This window comes from Nothobranchius furzeri, chromosome 15 (assembly GCF_043380555.1).
Source record: "Nothobranchius furzeri strain GRZ-AD chromosome 15, NfurGRZ-RIMD1, whole genome shotgun sequence".
NCBI lineage: Eukaryota > Metazoa > Chordata > Actinopteri > Cyprinodontiformes > Nothobranchiidae > Nothobranchius > Nothobranchius furzeri.
Window position 1 is genome coordinate 34,775,705 of NC_091755.1, and position 17,907 is coordinate 34,793,611.

Below are 17,907 nucleotides of genomic sequence, written 5' to 3' on the forward strand. Positions count from 1 at the left end.
AAGTTAAAAACACACCAAGTGCTTGTTAACGTTTAACTACCTGATTCCAGACGACGTGAATGTGACGAGGAAGCAATGAGAACATCTGTAAAAGAAGCTTTTATTTTGAAAAATCAGATGTTTTGGCCAAACATTGTTCACCAAGTGTCTAAACTCCATCCTCAAAGGTTTTTGGCAGAAACATCTGTAAAAACATCTGTGCAGCTAATTTTCAATGACATGTTTGTTTATAGAGAAAAATATATAAAGTATCAGATAAAAAAGATCGATTTAAAAATCTAGTTTTCGAGTAATCTGTCGCTAACAAACCTGATTAAACCCTGACAAGCTGTCCAGCAGTTGCACTGGTCCAGCCTGTTGTATTTTGTATATAGCTGATTGTTCTGGTGATAACATCTTGTATATAATGTACTGCCTTATTTATAGATACATTGTCAAAAGTATGCAGCTTTGACTGACTGAATGTCTTACTCGTCAAGCAGCCTTCATAATCCGTCCGTATATTCCACGTCTCTGTGCCAGTGTGGGCTAGATATAAATGTATTCCATGATTACAACGTTTAAGTGCTTTTTTACAGAACGCTCTGCTGTTTCACGTGATTTCTGGATGACTTGTTGATTTGATCTGACGGCTTGAACAGATTAAAAACGTGTTCTGGTTTAAATCAAGCGTCTTTTCTTCTCTTTGGGTTTTTGTTTAGCTCTGTCTGCATGGGCAGCGGTCCGATAGATCTTTTTTGTGTCACAGGACAGATTGTGAGCTCCCTTCTTGTGGCAGACGATGTGGACCAGTTTCAGGTTTTCCCTGGTGAACAGCATCAGGTAGAAGTAGTTCAGGTTGATGTCAGAGCTGCTGTGATTCTGCAGAGCTTCCAGCAGACTGGGTATAATTGTCCTCCTCTTCTCAATTCTGAGAAAGCAAACACGCGAGCATCACAGGTTATTGTAAAGAAGAAAAGCATTAAAATGTGGTTTCAGCGGTAAATGTTGACCTGTGGTCAAGGTTCCAAGTGCTGAAGACGATCCTGCTCTCCCGGCTGCCGTAGGGGTTGATGGAGTGGAGCGACTGGCACAGCTTCACGTCAAATGATCCCTGAGGAGACCGAAGAGGAAGGATGAAGATCCATTTCTTTCCCAACAGCATGACGAGTCCTTAATTCAAACGTGACTCTTTGAACTTGTCACCTGGCAGGTGAACCATCCTTCACGAGTGCAGAGGCGCTCCGGCTCCTTTTCGGTCCTATCGAAGTAGCTGCCGTTGTACCTGGCGCTTTTCAGCATCTCCAACAGGCACTTGGATGCTTTTAAAAACTCTGCCTTGACTTTGGCTTTCTGTATGGATCTGGTTGCATCGTCCAGCTAATAAAAAGGCAGAAGGCATGGACGTAATTTTGGGGGGGGGACGGGGGGACATGTCCCCCCGACCTTTTCCAAAATCAAGTTTTGACCCCTGCACCTTTTACCATCCAAAAACAATATTACGCTATATTAAATTGACACTGGTTGAGCTCTTAAGACCAAGCGTAAAACAGCCGTTTGTGTTGAAACCTGTTTACCATTAGAGTATACTGTAAAGATCCCCCCCCCCCCCCGTGCCCCCCCCACTTCTCAAGTGAAAATTACGTCCATGGCAGAAGGTAACACTGAATATCAAACGCACAACAAACGAGGTAAAATCTGCAGAAGTCGACCTCTTTCATGTAGCCCCGTATCCTGCTTTCACAGTTGAACTTCATGTAGGCAGATTTTGTTTTGAATCGAGTGTCAACACCTAAAGAAATGATCAAAAAACAAAGTTCAGCTAAATGTTTAAGTCTCATGTAAATGTTCTGCAAAACCACAGAAAAAGTTACTTTTTTAACAATCGTTTGAGAAATAATCGCATTATTTCACAGCCAGAGTCCACGTATTAACTTAAAACAACAAATAAAAATGTCTAAATGACGATTGTCTCGTAGACCTAATGACTGTACCACTGAACCAGTCTGCATCCTCCTCTCTGCTCTCCAGCTCAGACCTGTCCTCCAGGTTCTGCAGCAGGTCACTCAGGATTTTACGTCTCTTTGAAGAGTTTTCATCAGACAGAAGTCCTTTTGCGGCTTGGATCAGGGCATCAGCATGTCTGTCTGTGTTCAGTAACTGACCGATGTCACACATGACTAGAACAAAAGCAAGAGGGTGATCAGGACACGGCAAAATAAAAATCAGAGGAAAATAATTAAGCACCTCCTGTCCACGTCTGCTGTTTTGACAGAAGAACTAATTCACTGTTATCTGGCAGGGTGGAGAAGAACTCCTCGGTCACTATTGTCCCATCCTCGTATAAACAAACACGAGCACCAGAGAGCGGCAGCTGGAACGGTGGAGAACATAGAAATGGTATTCAACTTAACTGCATGCAACAATTTCCTTAAAATATACTTTTTTCTGCTTTGACCTTATTTACAACCTTCATAATAGTATTTTATGCCCATATGCATCCCTCTGTGTGAAACAGAAGTACTAAAGGACAGGACACAAACCACAGGAGCCATGTTTTCTGGTTCTGTATAGGTATACTAAATTAAAAACGATTAATTTCTGACCCAAAAAGCACAAAAACTCCTTAGTTAATTTCCTTTTGAGATAACTGAGTTTCTAATCTGTAAATAATTTCAATTCTGAGACAAAATAACATAGTTATTATATAAGTCAAAGTTAAGACCTATTTTGGGACGTTTTCATTATTTTCTGCACTTTGCGCTGAGGGTTTCACTTCCTGGTCTGATTCAGAACTGTCTGCAAGCATTAAATTAATTTAAACGAATTAGTGTCTAAATAACCTGCCCATGACCTAATAATAGGGTAAATTGTAACGTGTAACTACCTATTTAAAACGTTACTCTTTTTATTTTTCACGTACTTGCAGAAGCATAAAAGGGAACAAGCGACCCACCTGTAATAAATTGCAGCCCTTTTTAAGCAGCTCCTTTAGATCTTTCGCTGCAATGCCGTATTTCAGGTTTCCACCGAAACCTCTAATTTTCACAGGTTTGTTTTTCCCAGAGACCCCAAACATGATTGTTTATAGTTTGTATATACCGCTTCCGTTGTTGTTTTTTCTTTCTCTTTGGTCCTAACGAGTCAGCGGCGGCGCTTTGCTGTCCTCTAGTGGTGGTTTGTATAAATAAATATGACACAAACCAAATTTTAATAATAATTAGAAAAAACGACTTCTAGAAGTACGTTCTTGCCTTTTGAAACATTCCAGTGAGATTTATAAATTTAGTAACATCACTGAGGATTTTAAAATAAGCGTTTTAGTTCAGATATTAGCCAAATATTTTAATAATTTGATTCATTTGGTTAAAAAAAATCAGGTAATCATCCGAAAGGGCAAAAAATAAAAAATAAAACTATTTGAAAAATATTGACAATAAGTAACATATTTGTGATTTTACGTGCAACACCATCGTGTAGTTTGACTTCCGAATATTACCATAGCAACTGATGCTGCACCCTGGAACATACCAAATCGCAGGTTTAATTAATTCACAACAGCTATTGTACAGATTCTTTAAAACCTTATATCTATGGTTTTACAAATTGTTTGTAAAAAGTACAGAGGCGTATGGATAACTAACGCTACGCACGTTTTCGTTTTCTTGCTAAAGCGTTTACTTAAACCAAAGATTTGTCGGCCCCCCCTCCTAACTGAATCGTACAACCCAAATTCAACATGGCGGTCGAATGGTTGAAAATCCAAATATATGGCAAAAACAACGTACTTTAACTCGTTCTTTCTTGGTTTTTATTATTCCCTTCCTTTTTATTGATTTAGTTTTGTTTTATCTGGAGAATATGGTTGAAACAGAAGACAATTCCAGCACCGAGGACGGCTGGGAAGATGTGTTTATGAGAAACCGGTTTGTTCCCCCGTGCAGCCAGGCAGTCCGACTGGCTGTGGAGAACCACTCCACCACGTCCCGGGGCTTCCAGCTCCGCCTCAACCGCCTGACAACAGCTCATCTCCCGCAGGTTAATCACCGCTCACACAGTAATGGTCCGGTTCATGGTCCGGGTTTCAGCAAACCTCACATACCAAGTTATCCGTTACATAATAAAGCACAAATAAATTCAGTATTTCGTTTTGTTTAAATTTGTTTATGTGAAGGTTTTATAGCTAAGGTGACCCAGTGTTTACATAGCACTTCTATTATGTCAAATTATGAATGCATTCTTTGTTTAGGTGCTTTTGTATTGGTGAGTTTGCCGCTTGAACTAAAATATAAATAAAAGCTGATCATGTTAAGCAAAGTGTTTATGTTTTAAACTCAAATACATGTTTATAGTGGTTAGGGCAACTTTTACCAGATCTTCTCTTTTTGGTCACAGGAAGTGTCGGCGGGAGAAGATGTGACCTTCCAGCTACGGGCGACACTGTTTGATAGGAAGCATCAGCACTTCTTTGGGAAAACATGGAAGAGTTTGCCCCAAAAGATTAAAAACAACAAGATTCCCTTCAACGAGGTAACTTTTCCAAACAGCGCCAAAGTCTTTTCTCTCTCAGGCTCTGAGGCTACAGTTATGAGCTCCTCTGAAGCCGTTGTCGTAAGCAGTGAGTCGATGATTATTTAGTAAAATCAATCCTTATTTAAACCTTGATTAAATTGATTTAGTGGAGCCATTATTTAATCAACCCCTTCTCAAATGACTGATAAATCAGCCCTCAATGAATTAGCACTTAGGACTGGACTGTGTTCTGCGATATTCTCAAGAGTGTTGTCAGCCCAAATTAAACAAAACAAAACCCTGAAGTGATTCCCAACAAGGCATCCCAGTTGCATTCTGCAGCTTCCATATTATAAACACTTTCTCGCTCTTATTTGCTGAAGCCAAAGGAGCAGAACTTGTGAGAGTTGTCTTTGAGAAGAATAAAAAGCATTTGGTATAATCTTTGTAAGCTCTCTTTTCGATGGCCAGCTTTTCTTATGAGGTTAAATCACTGACACGTCTAAAATGACATCTAAATAAAATAAACGTACTCAGTGGAAAATGTGTGATGAAATGTTTTTATGCTAAAATGGCATTAAAATACAAAACAGTGCTCCATCTCGTCATTCAGATGAGTTGTCTAATAGGTTTAAGCAGAGATTCCTCTTAAATTAATTATTTTGTTACCTAAAAATGGTGATCAGACATTTTATATGTCAGAGGAGATGGCAACAAAACCACCAGATCTGATTCTACAAAATTCAGTCATTAGGAATGTAAGAAGACATCAATTCACTGAAATATCTCCATCTTTTATGTTGTGAAAAAGAATCAATATTCAAAAGCAGTGCATTAATTTATATTGACAATTTACATGCAATTTAAAACTCCGACTGCAGGTGGCAGCAGAGGTTTCTTCCTGTTAAAGGGGAGTTTTCCACTCTACTGTCGCTACATGCTTGCTTAGTATGAGAATTGCTGTAAACTGTGAATGATTGCACAATTGTATGTGCAATTTAGATTATACTACACGCGTTATCTTGTGTGGATATTTCAGCTTGGCTCAGGCTCAGGTACATGCGGCGGGGCTCAGCTGTGCTGGTGGTTAAAATTTCCAGCTTCAAACACAAAGTTTAAATCTTTTAGCTACATCTACCATTTATTTTTCTGTTCTTTCTTTGGTCAGGCATTGTTCTTTCCCTCGTTTGTTCTCTGTAATCATCATTAGATAAAGAGAAAAAAGTTTTTTCATGCCACGCTGTGTGATCTCCTCTTTGAGAGATTTGCTTTGATGATGAAATTTTCCATAACGTATTACATGCTAAATAGGATGTTGAAAGAATCAAAGACCTTAGGTACAAAAGATAACATTTGCTATGCAGATTTAGAACAAGTTGGATTATTTTCATGGTGGAAATATATTTGATCAGAGCTGCTTCTGTGGTCTGTCTGCTGTTGGATACATGCAATTCTTTATAGATGACCGTTTAATCCAGAATTCTTCTTATCTCATGCGAGGAAAGGAACTTTGTTACCTCAAACATGTGATGTGACACTAACAATTCAAGGTTGTTTATTTATTTTTCAAATTTTGGAGCCATCTTGAAGCTTTTCTATTATAAATAGCATCCAGAAGGGTCTTTGCTTAGAGAATTAGGATTGATGAGCTAACGGCTAGCAAGGGTGCAAACAAAACCAAAGCACATTTCTGCTAAACTAGCTGACGTTGACCCAGAAAGTCGTTATGTCACATGACAACACATGCAATTTTACATATTGATGGCATCATCATGTCATGCCGTGTTGGCGTACTGCTGACAAGATGGCGGTGGTCACTTTCTCCTCAGTGTTCAAGACGGAATAGATGTTAGAAATATTAGAAAATTCCAGCCGGACCTGAGCCCGGTTGCACCAGAAGCGATACACCTCACTGCTGCTGGTGATGTTTAAGCTAGTAAATAACATAATTCTATGTAAATAATTATGTAATCTCACATTTATGGTGATTTTAATGTTTATAATGTTGCAAGAACCGTCAAAAAAAAAAAAAAAAAAAAAGAATGCAGACGTTTTGAAAATTGGAGAAATTCTGGTAACTTTACAGTCCCATAATTACTAAGTACTTACATGGTAATTACATAGTAAGTTAAAAATTTTTTTATTGTTTCTGAGTTCTTAAACAGTTATTAACATGTAACTCAGGTTCAATTCTAGTTTTTACTTTTATTAATCATTTTCAGTAAATACTGCTTTACATAATAATTACACTTAATTACAATTATACACCATCATACACTTTACATTATTATGTAATTACCATGTAAGTACTTAGCAATTAGGGGACTATAAAAGGAAGGATTACTGAAATTCTGACTTGGCAACAAACTACTTTGGTCAGGCTAACCGTTAGCTCATCAATCATACAGGAGAAAATGGATAAATGTTATTTTTCAGTAATTCCAAGTTTAGTCTGACAGCTGAGTATGAGAAGAATGGAGGGTTTTCTACAATACTTGGAACAACCCGCCTGTGCTCTGTGGTAGCTCACCGTGTAGGCAAACACTCGAGTCGGAAGAGATGAAGCCAACAGGGAGAAAAATCAGAGTTTTCCGCCTTTCCCTCTTTGCCACGTTTTACTGAAATGCTTAGCTGATTCCCCTTTTTCCCAGTGACTTGGCGTAAGCCAGAAACGTACCTCCTCTGATGTCATAGATGTTTATTTTGTGAAAATAGAGACTTAACTTGGTGCAGATGGAAAGATTTATAGATACCTTCAAGTCTGATTGGGTTTGACATTACCTGGAGAGTTTCTTGTAAAGCAGCCAACAGTTATGACCTACAGATTGCACATCTTTGTTTTCTTTTTCCTAGAAGAAGACCTCTTTGTGTTGTTATGATTGAGTCCGTATCTGGGAGCAGCTGGGTGTCTGTGGTCTTCCTCAGTCAAACATCTGGCTGTGTGTGTGTGTGAGTGCAGGCTGGAGGCCGGTCATCGGAGCAGTGTGAGGCTTCCAAGCAGTTTCTAAATTCTAGGTAGCCTCCCTCCCACATCAGAGATTAAAAACTGATCTGGAGCTGGCTGTTTAACAGAGTCACAAACGAGTCACACCCCCGTCAGCTTCATATCCTTTTGATCCAGCGTTCAGTGCAAGGCATGACTCTGATGCACCACAATGGTCATAGCCTCTATAAAAATCCTCTCGCCATCCCAATCAGCATCCAAATCCAATTATCCATCCAAGGTGATAAAATAAGCCACATATATCAGGATGATAAAGTGGGCCCAGCCCTTCTCGGCCATGCTGCCAGAACCACACCGGCTCGTTTTTTTTTATTGGATTTGGCCCGACTCGCGCACGTTCCTGCTGCTGTTTATGAGTGGGAAATTGCTGCTTGATATCCAAATAACGTTACAGATGGAGGATTCTCTCCTGAGTTGCATTAGCACAGTGAAAATTGCAACGCTCACCCCCTCCCCTCTCCAGTCAGTCATGATGGATTGGTTTTAATATCTGCAGAAAGATGCACGGTGATTAAAGGTGGAGGGAGAGCGCTCCAGCTAAATCCGTTCTCCTTTGTCTTTGCATTTAGCTCAGCGGAGCTTGTGATGTCACGACAACGGTGACGTGCCGGCAGCATTCTTTGTGTGTGAGCTGCTCTTAGTCTTGCAGGTGGAGTGCACATCAGTTTTCATTCCTGGGTGATGGGATTGTCAAACAGCATTTATGTGAAGGAAACACGATAAATGGATGGATTTAGAATGTTGTGTGTTTTTCTAATAACTCAGATAGTTTCCTCCGATCTCTGGACAGTGGTTAAAGCATTTTGTACTCTTCTTTCTGCACTTTGTCCGTGAAAGCTTTGGTCAGTAGAGGGCAATGTTGTGCTACAGATGCACAGATGGAAGAGTCGATAGATCGGAGGAGGCGGAGAGAAATGTTCATCTTTCAGCATTGTCTCTCTCTGTGATCACTCCATTTGAACTCCATGTGAAAGCAGGGAGCCAGTGGTTTCTTCTCAAATGTGCAACATTATCAGGCCGGCAGCTGGGCTTGGGAGAAAAGGCCAAGCAGTTTTTTTTTCTGTCTCTGTGTTTTTAGGGCTCTAAATGCTGTTTGGCACTGCACCGAATAATCTGAGACCAACAAACACATTCGTATATTTTGTTTTTCTGTTTTTATCTACAAGTCTAAACACAAGATCTCCCAATGAGCTGGACTGTCATGTCTTCTATACAGATGGTGTGATCAAAGATTGCTCACAGTGGAAAGCAGAAGACAGAATCTTATCCGTAAAAAAGTATGTCAGTGCCTCCAGTTTATTGTGATGACTTAAAAAACCTCACGACTTTTTAAAGTTTAAAAGGAAAAAGAATTCTCTGAAGCTCAAATTGAAGCTCAGTTTTCCATCTTGCTGTAAAGCCCAAGTTTTCCCTCTGAAAACGTACAATTTGTTGTCAGAATGAAGCTGCTATTGCTGCAACAACGCTACATCTAAAGCCGTTATTCTTCCAGTTTCTACCCCTCTGTAAAAGCAAAGACATGCTCAGCTAAAGGAAAAAAATCTATTTGAACTCTGCTGTATTTCCCTCTCTCTCTCTCTGTGTGTGTGTGTGTGTGTGTATGTGTGCGTGCCATTGCAGTGATTGCCCATGTGTTTCACAGTTTCTCATGCGTGAACGAGCTCTGTCTCATACTTCTCTGTTTAAGGAAAAAGGTGATTACCTGATTCTCATGTCAAACTTTATTCCATGAGAATAGAGGAGTCATTACAAAACAAATCATGTTCTGGCTCAGTGATTTTAAACGTCACCAAATGATTTGGCTGTGACTTTTAGTTTAGCTAGTTTGCAAATTGCTCTGCCGTTCCGTTTGTCCTCTCCATTAAGGCTCCTTCAGAGCAAGTAGTCACTCTCTTTCAATGTAGCTTCTGCACTCTGTTCTATTTCTATGCTAAGTAGCTGTGTGATAACCTTTTGAATCCAAAAGAATTCAGATGTTTCCGTTTAAAATTATTAAGCCTGCAGGCAAGAAACAAACTTTTGCAAAAAAGCATTTCAAGTGACAATGTGTAGTTTATTTACCATTAATCTCTGGAAATAACCATCAAAATGTTGTAAAGGAATTAAAAGTAGCTCATTTGTTGAAAAATATTGGAAGTTTCATAACATATAACCATAAAAATCTGCTGTAAAATACATGGGAGCGGGTCTAAAGGTGTTTCTCAATGCGAGGCGATGTCTTGGGAGGCCAGGCGCCGTGCTTACGAGGACACTGTCCTTCCTTGGTCAAAGAAAACAGTTAAATGGAACAGACTTGCATCACATGACCGCGGCTTCCACGGTGGTCACATATTGTCATGTGACACGGGAGATAACGTTATATTTTATACGTATTAGTTTCAATACAGAACAAGCCTTTTACTTTTTAAATCGTGTATATATTTGTTAAATTAAATGTATAAGTGAGTTACCACCTGCTAGCCACCGAAGCTGCAACTAATAAATAACTAACCAACCATATATAACTTCTTTGAATCTAAAAAAAACATTTTAAATGAGTTGACTTACTTTTAAACTTGAAATTTGCCCCCAAAATAGCTGTCGGCTTCTGATCCGTCATCCTTTTGAAAATACTGCAGTGTATTCTGGGAAATTTTTGACCAAGGCAAGGCTACAAGACACATCCCGTGTATTCTTGCTCAGCTAGCTAAACGGCTAACAAATGGAGAACACACGCCTCGGTAGAACATGAACATTGGAACGCGTCTTGGTGGTTCCTGATGACGTATCTCCTAGGCCAGTGGTTCCCAAACTTATTTAGCCGCGCACCCCCTTCTATGTCCCGACCATGTCGACGCACCCCCCCCCCCCCCACACACACACACACACACATCACGGCATGGCTATATATATATATATATATATATATATATATATATATATATATATGTATATATATATATATATATATATATATATATATATATATATATATATATATATATATATATATATATATAGATAGATAGATAGATAGATAGATAGATATAGATATCAGACGTCAAGCTAAACAGACAGGGTTAAAAAATATGATCGACCTTTTTCCCCATCACTTTCATTTTTTAAATAGTAATTAATAAGCATTCGATACCATTACAATTTCCTTTGATTTAATTTTAAATAAATATTTAGAGTGCCCAGGTAGCACATCAACAATGAACTTTAACGGTTTTCTTAAAGTAGGAACGTTTAATCTGTGCGGCCAGAGCGCTCTCCTTCCTTCTGCTCTGCGTAAACCTGAGCTGATCACCTACTTGTGCGTAATCAAATGTCTATAGGGGAAAAGGAAAAAGCTTTAGCCATGAGGTTCACTTTTGCCTCAGACCGACTTATTGCTGTTTTATGGTGTGGCTGAATCTGCGATCCGCTGCCACGCCGACAAGAATAACAAATGCTGCAGGTTCGGAGTCACTGGCTGGAGCGGACCCGACTTTAATACATCATCCCAAAATAGAAGCTAATATCTTAATTTGACCTGGAATGAAAAATGTTGTTATAAAACCTCTTAAAAGTTTTTATCACAGAGGAGGCAGAGCTCATTTCTGCCTTCAGTCTGACGGTATCAGTCTGGCGCGCAGGAGTTTGCGCAGCGTGCACTTATTGAATCTGTGTGTGTATGTGTGCGCGCGCGCGCGGCACAGCTCCACGAAGCTTGGTTTATGCTTGAAGCATTCACTTTCCGCTTGGTGATGCGTCTCGCGGATGGAACGCGCTTCACAACTTGCAGCGTTTAAGTCACTGTGTCTCGTTAATGGCGCTATTTAAACCAATGTTGTAAAATGACTTCTGCCCAGCCCAGATGTGCTCACTTGTGCACCCGTGAGCCGTGGTTCCGGAACGCGTCTGACCTCTGACAGACGCACTCTAAACTTCAGATCTTCAGCGCGTGTGAGGTTTACAATGTCAGAACACCTGCATGAGACAGGTGTTAATTACAATCTGCCAGAATGACTCGCCACCTTCAGATTCCTCCAACACCGTTAAAAATGATCAAATACGGAACATATCGGCGTGCGCAGGCCAGAGTGCTGAAGCTAGGCGCATTGTTATTATGAAGTTAGGGCACATGTGGAGGACACACACACACACACACACACACAAGTAAAATATACTTGTTTTCAATTACATTTATTGGGCCCACTTACTTTTTCTTTGGCCCACCCACAAATGAGTTTTCTGGCTATGCTAATGGTGACACATGACAGACTTCTCTGAGCTCAGCAGCCATTACACTTTTCATCTCGCGCACCCCCTAGCGGCAGCTCGCGCTTTGGGAATCCCTGTCCTAGGCAACTGGGGTGGGGCCAAGACCTCAAGGCGAGGTTCCTTAGCATTGAGAAACACCCTAAGTCCTTGGGCGACGCCATATTGGATCCCATATTTCCTTCTACACAAGCCAGTGAGGACAAAATGCATTTACTGATTTGTAACAAATGGTTACAGAACTTTCACTATTAATCAACGTTTACCTCTTCGCTCGTTGCTAGTGATGAAAGGGAATCTGATGTTCTTGTTATTTTGCTGGAGGTTGCCCTTCCAGGGATTTTTGACCCTAATGGCCATCCGTTCGTAATGTCTTACTTGAACACAAAGGTAATGTTTGCTTGCGATCATTTATATATTTAGTGCCCCCTATCGCCAAGGAAACTATACACTGTCACTTTAAAGAAAAATCAGATTTTGTCTTCGTATTGTTTCAATCATTGTATTGTATGTATCAATGTATTAGGTTGTGTAATCAATGTATCAATGAGAAACCTAGTATAAAACCAGAACAAAATATTCTTAAATCACAAGCTAAAAGGTTGTACCAACCATACCATACAATACCGTACCACACTGTTCCATACCATACCATACCAAACAAAACCATACCATACCGTACCATACCGTACCGTACCGTAACTTACCATACCATACCATACCGTGCCATACCATACCGTACCGTAACGTACCATACCATACCATACCGTGCCACACTGTTCCATACCATACCAAACAAAACCATACCATACCGTACCATACCGTACCGTACCGTAACGTACCATACCATACCATACCGTGCCATACCATACCGTACCATACCATACCATAATGTACCAAACCAGATTGTTAAATTGAGCCCACCATTTTCACCCAGTTCTTTTTCACAGTTTGCCCTGTAGTTCACATGTTTTTAAGAAAGCCACATTTATGTAAGCATATTATCAGAAAGCTCTGTTAGCTGGCTAGAGGTGCGCATTCATGAAAGTGTTGCTGCTTTTGCCCATAAATATGGAAGTGAGGAGAACGGTATAAGGTGCAAAATGTATTTTTTTATGTCTAGATGGTGCTATTGGATAAAAAATGTCCAGATTTCTGCTTACAAGAAAAATTGAAAGTGTGCAACTCAGATGGAATGACAAAAATATTTATAATTTTCTTAGTAATGTATATTTATCTGTCATTGTTTTTTTCTCTCCTTTTTCAAATCTGTGAAGCCAAAACCTAAATTGAAATCTAAAAATAATGCACAGACTCACTTAAATCTACTTTATTGGAAAAAAATACACATGTCTGTTGAGTCGATGTCAATAGATTGAATGTTTTGGAGAACCCCAGAAAAAGCAGTTATAAGTTGTGCCACTGCAGGGAAGCCAATCTACACACACAGCAGTTATATTGTTAATAAGAACATTGAGCTCCCTTTGCCTCTGTATTCACACACACACACACACACACACACACACACACACACACACACACACACACACACACACACACACACACACACACACACACACACACACACACACACACACACACACACACACACACCGCTGCTTTTACACAAACATTTTACCATTCAGCAGTAAATTACGCCTCTTTTTTATCATTTCTCTGCAGGAAGAAGGCTGTAAGATGCTGCCAACTTAACGCTACTCACTTACTCAAAAAGAAAAAAAAATAACACTAAAGTGATCAGTGGAATTTAAAAGCTGCAAAGTATTACACACCTCTCTGCTTCCCTAAGACAAAGACAGCATACATACACAACCCAGTATGGGAAGGATTCAAGCTGTTGAGTATTTAAAAAGTTTTGCACACATTTAATTAGATTTATGCTGAAATATGGGACTAATAAACACAAATTAGGCATCATTAGCCTAAAATTTGAGAGATGTCCTTCCCTTTGCAATTAATACCCTTACAGAAGGTTTGGAAAATTGTTAAATAACACTCGTATGTCCATTCCGATCTTTGTCAGATACTTAGATTAAATCTCATGGTGTTTCTAATCTGGTATCATTATCTTTCATTATCACAGTGATTATTGCAGGAAACACACTGCTAGATTTCCTCTTTAATCAATTAGGATTGTTACTTATTAAATAATTGTTGGGTGGAGAACTGGATGGGTGGCGTTTGTTGTTGTTTTTTTTCGTTCTTGGCTCGCTTTTTGGAGCCCACTGTTTCATCAGCTTGTTGGAAAGTTATGCAACCATCTGAACAATAGAGGTTTGATTAAAGTAGATGTTGGCCTGCACTGTGAGTGTGATTTAAATAAAAAATTATCTATTTATTTGAAGGTATTTAGCTGTTTCAGACAAAGTGTTTGGATTGTCAGCATGCTGATGGTACAGACACAGCAGATTAGTTCTGCTTCACTTTATGTGCTTGTGTCTCACAGAAGTTAGTTAAACTGTCATCAAACTTTTCCTTTTTTGCACACATGGTTACAAAAATCACTCAGCAGTGGATTGAAGTCCCTTGAGCATAGAAGAGTTCTGCCTTAACAGGTGTAAAAGTCCATGTTTGCAAGCTGGATGGAAATCAGAGCTTCTGTAAAACTTAAAGAGCAAGTCACCCCCTACCAGAGTCTTACTCCACGCCCACTTCCTGTCACCCCCTACCAGAGTCTTACTCCACACCCACTTACTGTTTGAAAAATGCAACAAATGCTGTTTGTGGACCAAGAGGGTGGAGCCGCTAATAAATACACACACACAGGCTCACAACGGCATTGTGACATCATATGGTACCAGCTGACATCATAGGGTACCTCTTAGCCAATAGCGACAGCAGATTTAAATTCAAACGCAGTGCAGAGTTTTTACCTGAAGACGGTGCAACACTAACAGTTTTAGGTAGAACATTTAAATTTGAACTAAGATGCACCAAAGTGCCAAATTTTCGAATATACGTGTCTACAGCACTCATTTATATAGTTTATCAGCAAAAAAAGTTGATTTGGGGGTGACTTGCTCTTTAAAGACAAAGTTCACAGAGAAACCATTTTTTCAAACTTATTTTTAAAATTTGATCAGTCCCTGTGTTTAACATGCAGGTCATAGCTGCCGATAGAAAGTAGACAGGGAAGCACTCGGATTAAAAAACAACGGGTATAAGGCTGTTGTAGATTAGGGTTCCTGGAGAGAGCAGAGCACATCTCAGCAAGTAGAAGCTAACCATTAGCATTAGCAACTCCCCCACATGGCAGAACTCCTCCAGGCTTGGGTTCTTTGTGGAGATACAACTTCAACATTGCAGAGCAAACAGAGACTGTGATAGTCGTGTTATTGTTACACATAAACATCTGGGACGGTCAGCGAATGCAGTGTATTGAGAAAGATTATTATATTTTAAATCACAAGGCTGAGCAATTGTGCTCCTGTGCAAATGCTCACCAGCCCTGCATGCTGTTATTGTTTCACTCGTCTCCTAACCCTAACCCTACGTGCCCAGACAAATGAAAAGCTGTAAATCTTTAGCCCATGTTGAATATTATGTACTAAACGCCAAATCTCTTTTCTTTTAGAAATTGTGGCCTATTCTCAGATACAAAAACTGTTAGTTCAAAAGGCCATGCGATTGATGGACAAAGGAGGGGCTTTGACAGCAGAGGCGAGCCTTAGAGCTCACCTCAGTGCCTAATTCCCTCTCCCAAATGGCATTCCACACTAAGAGATACACACTTCAATTATACATGGGGACGCTGGGGTTGAAGACCACACGCCTTGCCTGAGATCTGATCAATATTTCAACTCCGACGGGACCAAACATAACGAGGAGCAATTGCTGCTTAACAGCTTTACACAGTGGAGTGGCACATCCTGTAACACAGCCATATACTGTGGGTGTGTGTCTGTCCAATCAAATGAACTCAAGGGCCACAAGAGCTACTGCTGAGGTGAGGGAGAGTGACGAGAGCCTCCTGGAGGTTTTAGCTGTGTGTGTGTGTGTGTGTATTTACTTTCTTTATACTTTACTTCTTCCGCCATCCCTTTCTTCTTCGGTCTTCCTTTTCCATTTGTGCGTTACTGCTCCAAGATTCTAAAACACACACACACACACATGCACGCACGCACGCACGCACGCACACACACACACACACACACACACACACACACACACACGCACGCACGCACACACACACCAGTATTCTGCCATCAGCTCTCCCCGGGGTCTGCACTGCCTGTTTGTGTGTGGGCGTGTGTTGGAACAGGAGAAAGAAAGAGATTCTGCCTGTTTTGTACTTTGTTGTTCCCGGCTTTGACGTGTCAATTCCACCTTTACCTCTTCCCATCTGAAGTCTGGCGCGATGCCACCGTTTTCTTTCGTTGTTGTATATTTCCTGCCTTCCTGCCATATTGTGAGGCACCTCCAGCATTCAGTCAGCACCCAGCACCGTCTCGTCTGAGAGGCGTTTCTCACTCAGGATTTTAGCGAATGTCAGGGGAGCAAAACCTGTGTGACAAACTAAGACTTCGCTCTGCAAGCACTTAGGTTTGTTGTTGGCGAAGCCGAGGATGCTGTGGATTATTAAAGGCACTGAGATGCTGACGGCAGGATTTTTTTTGACTACAGTTATCTTGAGCTGGGACTGGAGTCAGTGTTGATTTTGTGATGATTAACAATACTTCTTTAAGGAAAACTGGGACTTATTCTTGTTTTTCAGGATTTTTTTATCTTCTAGAATTTTGAAAAGGTTAATAAAAACGGTTATTTGCTTTCAGGACCTTTGGACATTTTCCATTTTCACAGCTGACTGCGGGACTAGGCAGCTCAAAAATAACCAATCAGAGAAAAGACGGAAATGCCTACTGTACCGCGTGACGCTGTAGTTTTTTAGCGCTTCTACTTGGGGTTTTAAAGCCATTGAAGTCATTTAGAACAAAGGAGAGAGCCACAGTGAACTCCGCTTCAGTCGCCATGTTCGACAAACTCGGCGTTATGGTGTGTGACGTACGCTACTCAGCGCTGATTGGCTCGGTTAGAATTATCAGGGGGTGGGATTATTTGAATAGGAGAGTTCCCAGACCCTTTCTCTGTGCAGAATTAAACGGAGGAGGAGTCTGGCAGGCCAGGCTATGGAATTAAAGCTACAATTCAGAGTGTTTTATCTGACGGCACCACCTAGAGGCTGACAAATGTACTGCACCTTAAGCTGTTCTCAACACTTCCGTATTTACGGCCAAAAGCAACGCCCCTCGTTCGTGAATGCACATCTCTAGCCGGCAAATAGCTAAAACACATGCATTTGTAAATCCGAATAACAGAGCAGAAGAGATTTGATATATAATAATTATAAACTAAATGAAGTCATGACTTTGTGATTCCACATTTTGTTTGAGCTAATGCGCCACACCACTCAAGGTCTTCTCAAAACACCTCCAATGTCATCTTTGTTTGCAGCACATTTTGTGTTTATCCTTCTAGAGGCCTCCTCATTAATTGTTTGTGTTATTTTCCAATCTGTTACTTGCCTTTTTGCAGCGTTTTGCAGCACTAGTTGCTGATGTGAATGCATTTTGCAGATTCACAGTACATATGTGGTGCACACCAAGAAGAAGTTAGTGAGAACATTTACCTTTTCTTCCCCAAACTTTTGGACCTGTGAATCTGCCTTCTTGACAATGTTTTAATTCAACTGTCACACGTAAAGTATGCATACCAGTGCTATCTGTCTTGCTGCAAATCAGTGACATATTGGCCATAAGGGAGCCTGAAGCCTCTATTCTTGTCATTTTTTTCTCTCTATCATCCACACTGCAATCTCTCATCACTACTATGCTTGTGACAGTCATAGAATTTCTCACCAGAAGGATTTGTGATGCTGATACCTGCTGGTTCTGTCACTGTAAAACAACTTGCCGTTTCTGTTTCCAGCCCTAAGACGTTGGCTCTGCTGCCAAAACGGGTATCAAACCTCTTTATATACCATCTATGATAGCAAGGCTTTGCAGCTGAGAATCTGCAGAAAGCGTGTGCTTGTGTTACTTGAAAATCTTTATGAGCTAAGCTAGAGAACTTGGATTGTTAACAGTACAGTTCTACAGTCAAGGCTTATGAGCTGCAATGAATGCTTAACTTATACAGTTTATGCACTCATC

The 17,907-nt window shown here is 40.3% G+C and overlaps 2 protein-coding genes across 5 annotated transcripts in view; one reads left to right on the forward strand and one right to left on the reverse strand.

Moving 5' to 3' along the window:
* Positions 1-79: 79 nt before the first annotated feature.
* Positions 80-3,125, reverse strand: dffb (DNA fragmentation factor, beta polypeptide (caspase-activated DNase)). The gene is made up of 7 exons (XM_015967470.3): positions 2,936-3,125; positions 2,227-2,353; positions 1,974-2,159; positions 1,692-1,771; positions 1,186-1,359; positions 993-1,093; positions 80-910 (listed from the first exon to the last, which is right to left on the reverse strand). Exons 1-7 carry the CDS (start codon positions 3,056-3,058, stop codon positions 661-663), a joined length of 1,041 nt encoding a protein of 346 aa, XP_015822956.1. The 5' UTR covers positions 3,059-3,125; the 3' UTR covers positions 80-660.
* Positions 3,126-3,681: 556 nt separating this feature from the next.
* nphp4 (nephronophthisis 4) overlaps positions 3,682-17,907 on the forward strand; it is a 226,391-nt gene continuing 212,165 nt past the window's right edge. For 2 of the 4 annotated variants that reach the window (XM_015967467.3, XM_015967468.3), the window contains exons 1-2: positions 3,682-4,017; positions 4,375-4,509. In XM_015967467.3, the coding sequence (XP_015822953.3) occupies positions 3,730-4,017; positions 4,375-4,509 (423 nt within the window). In that variant the 5' untranslated portion in view covers positions 3,682-3,729. The remainder of the gene's footprint in view (positions 4,018-4,374; positions 4,510-17,907) is intronic. The other 2 variants (XM_015967465.3, XM_015967466.3) reach the window with 1 other exon arrangement.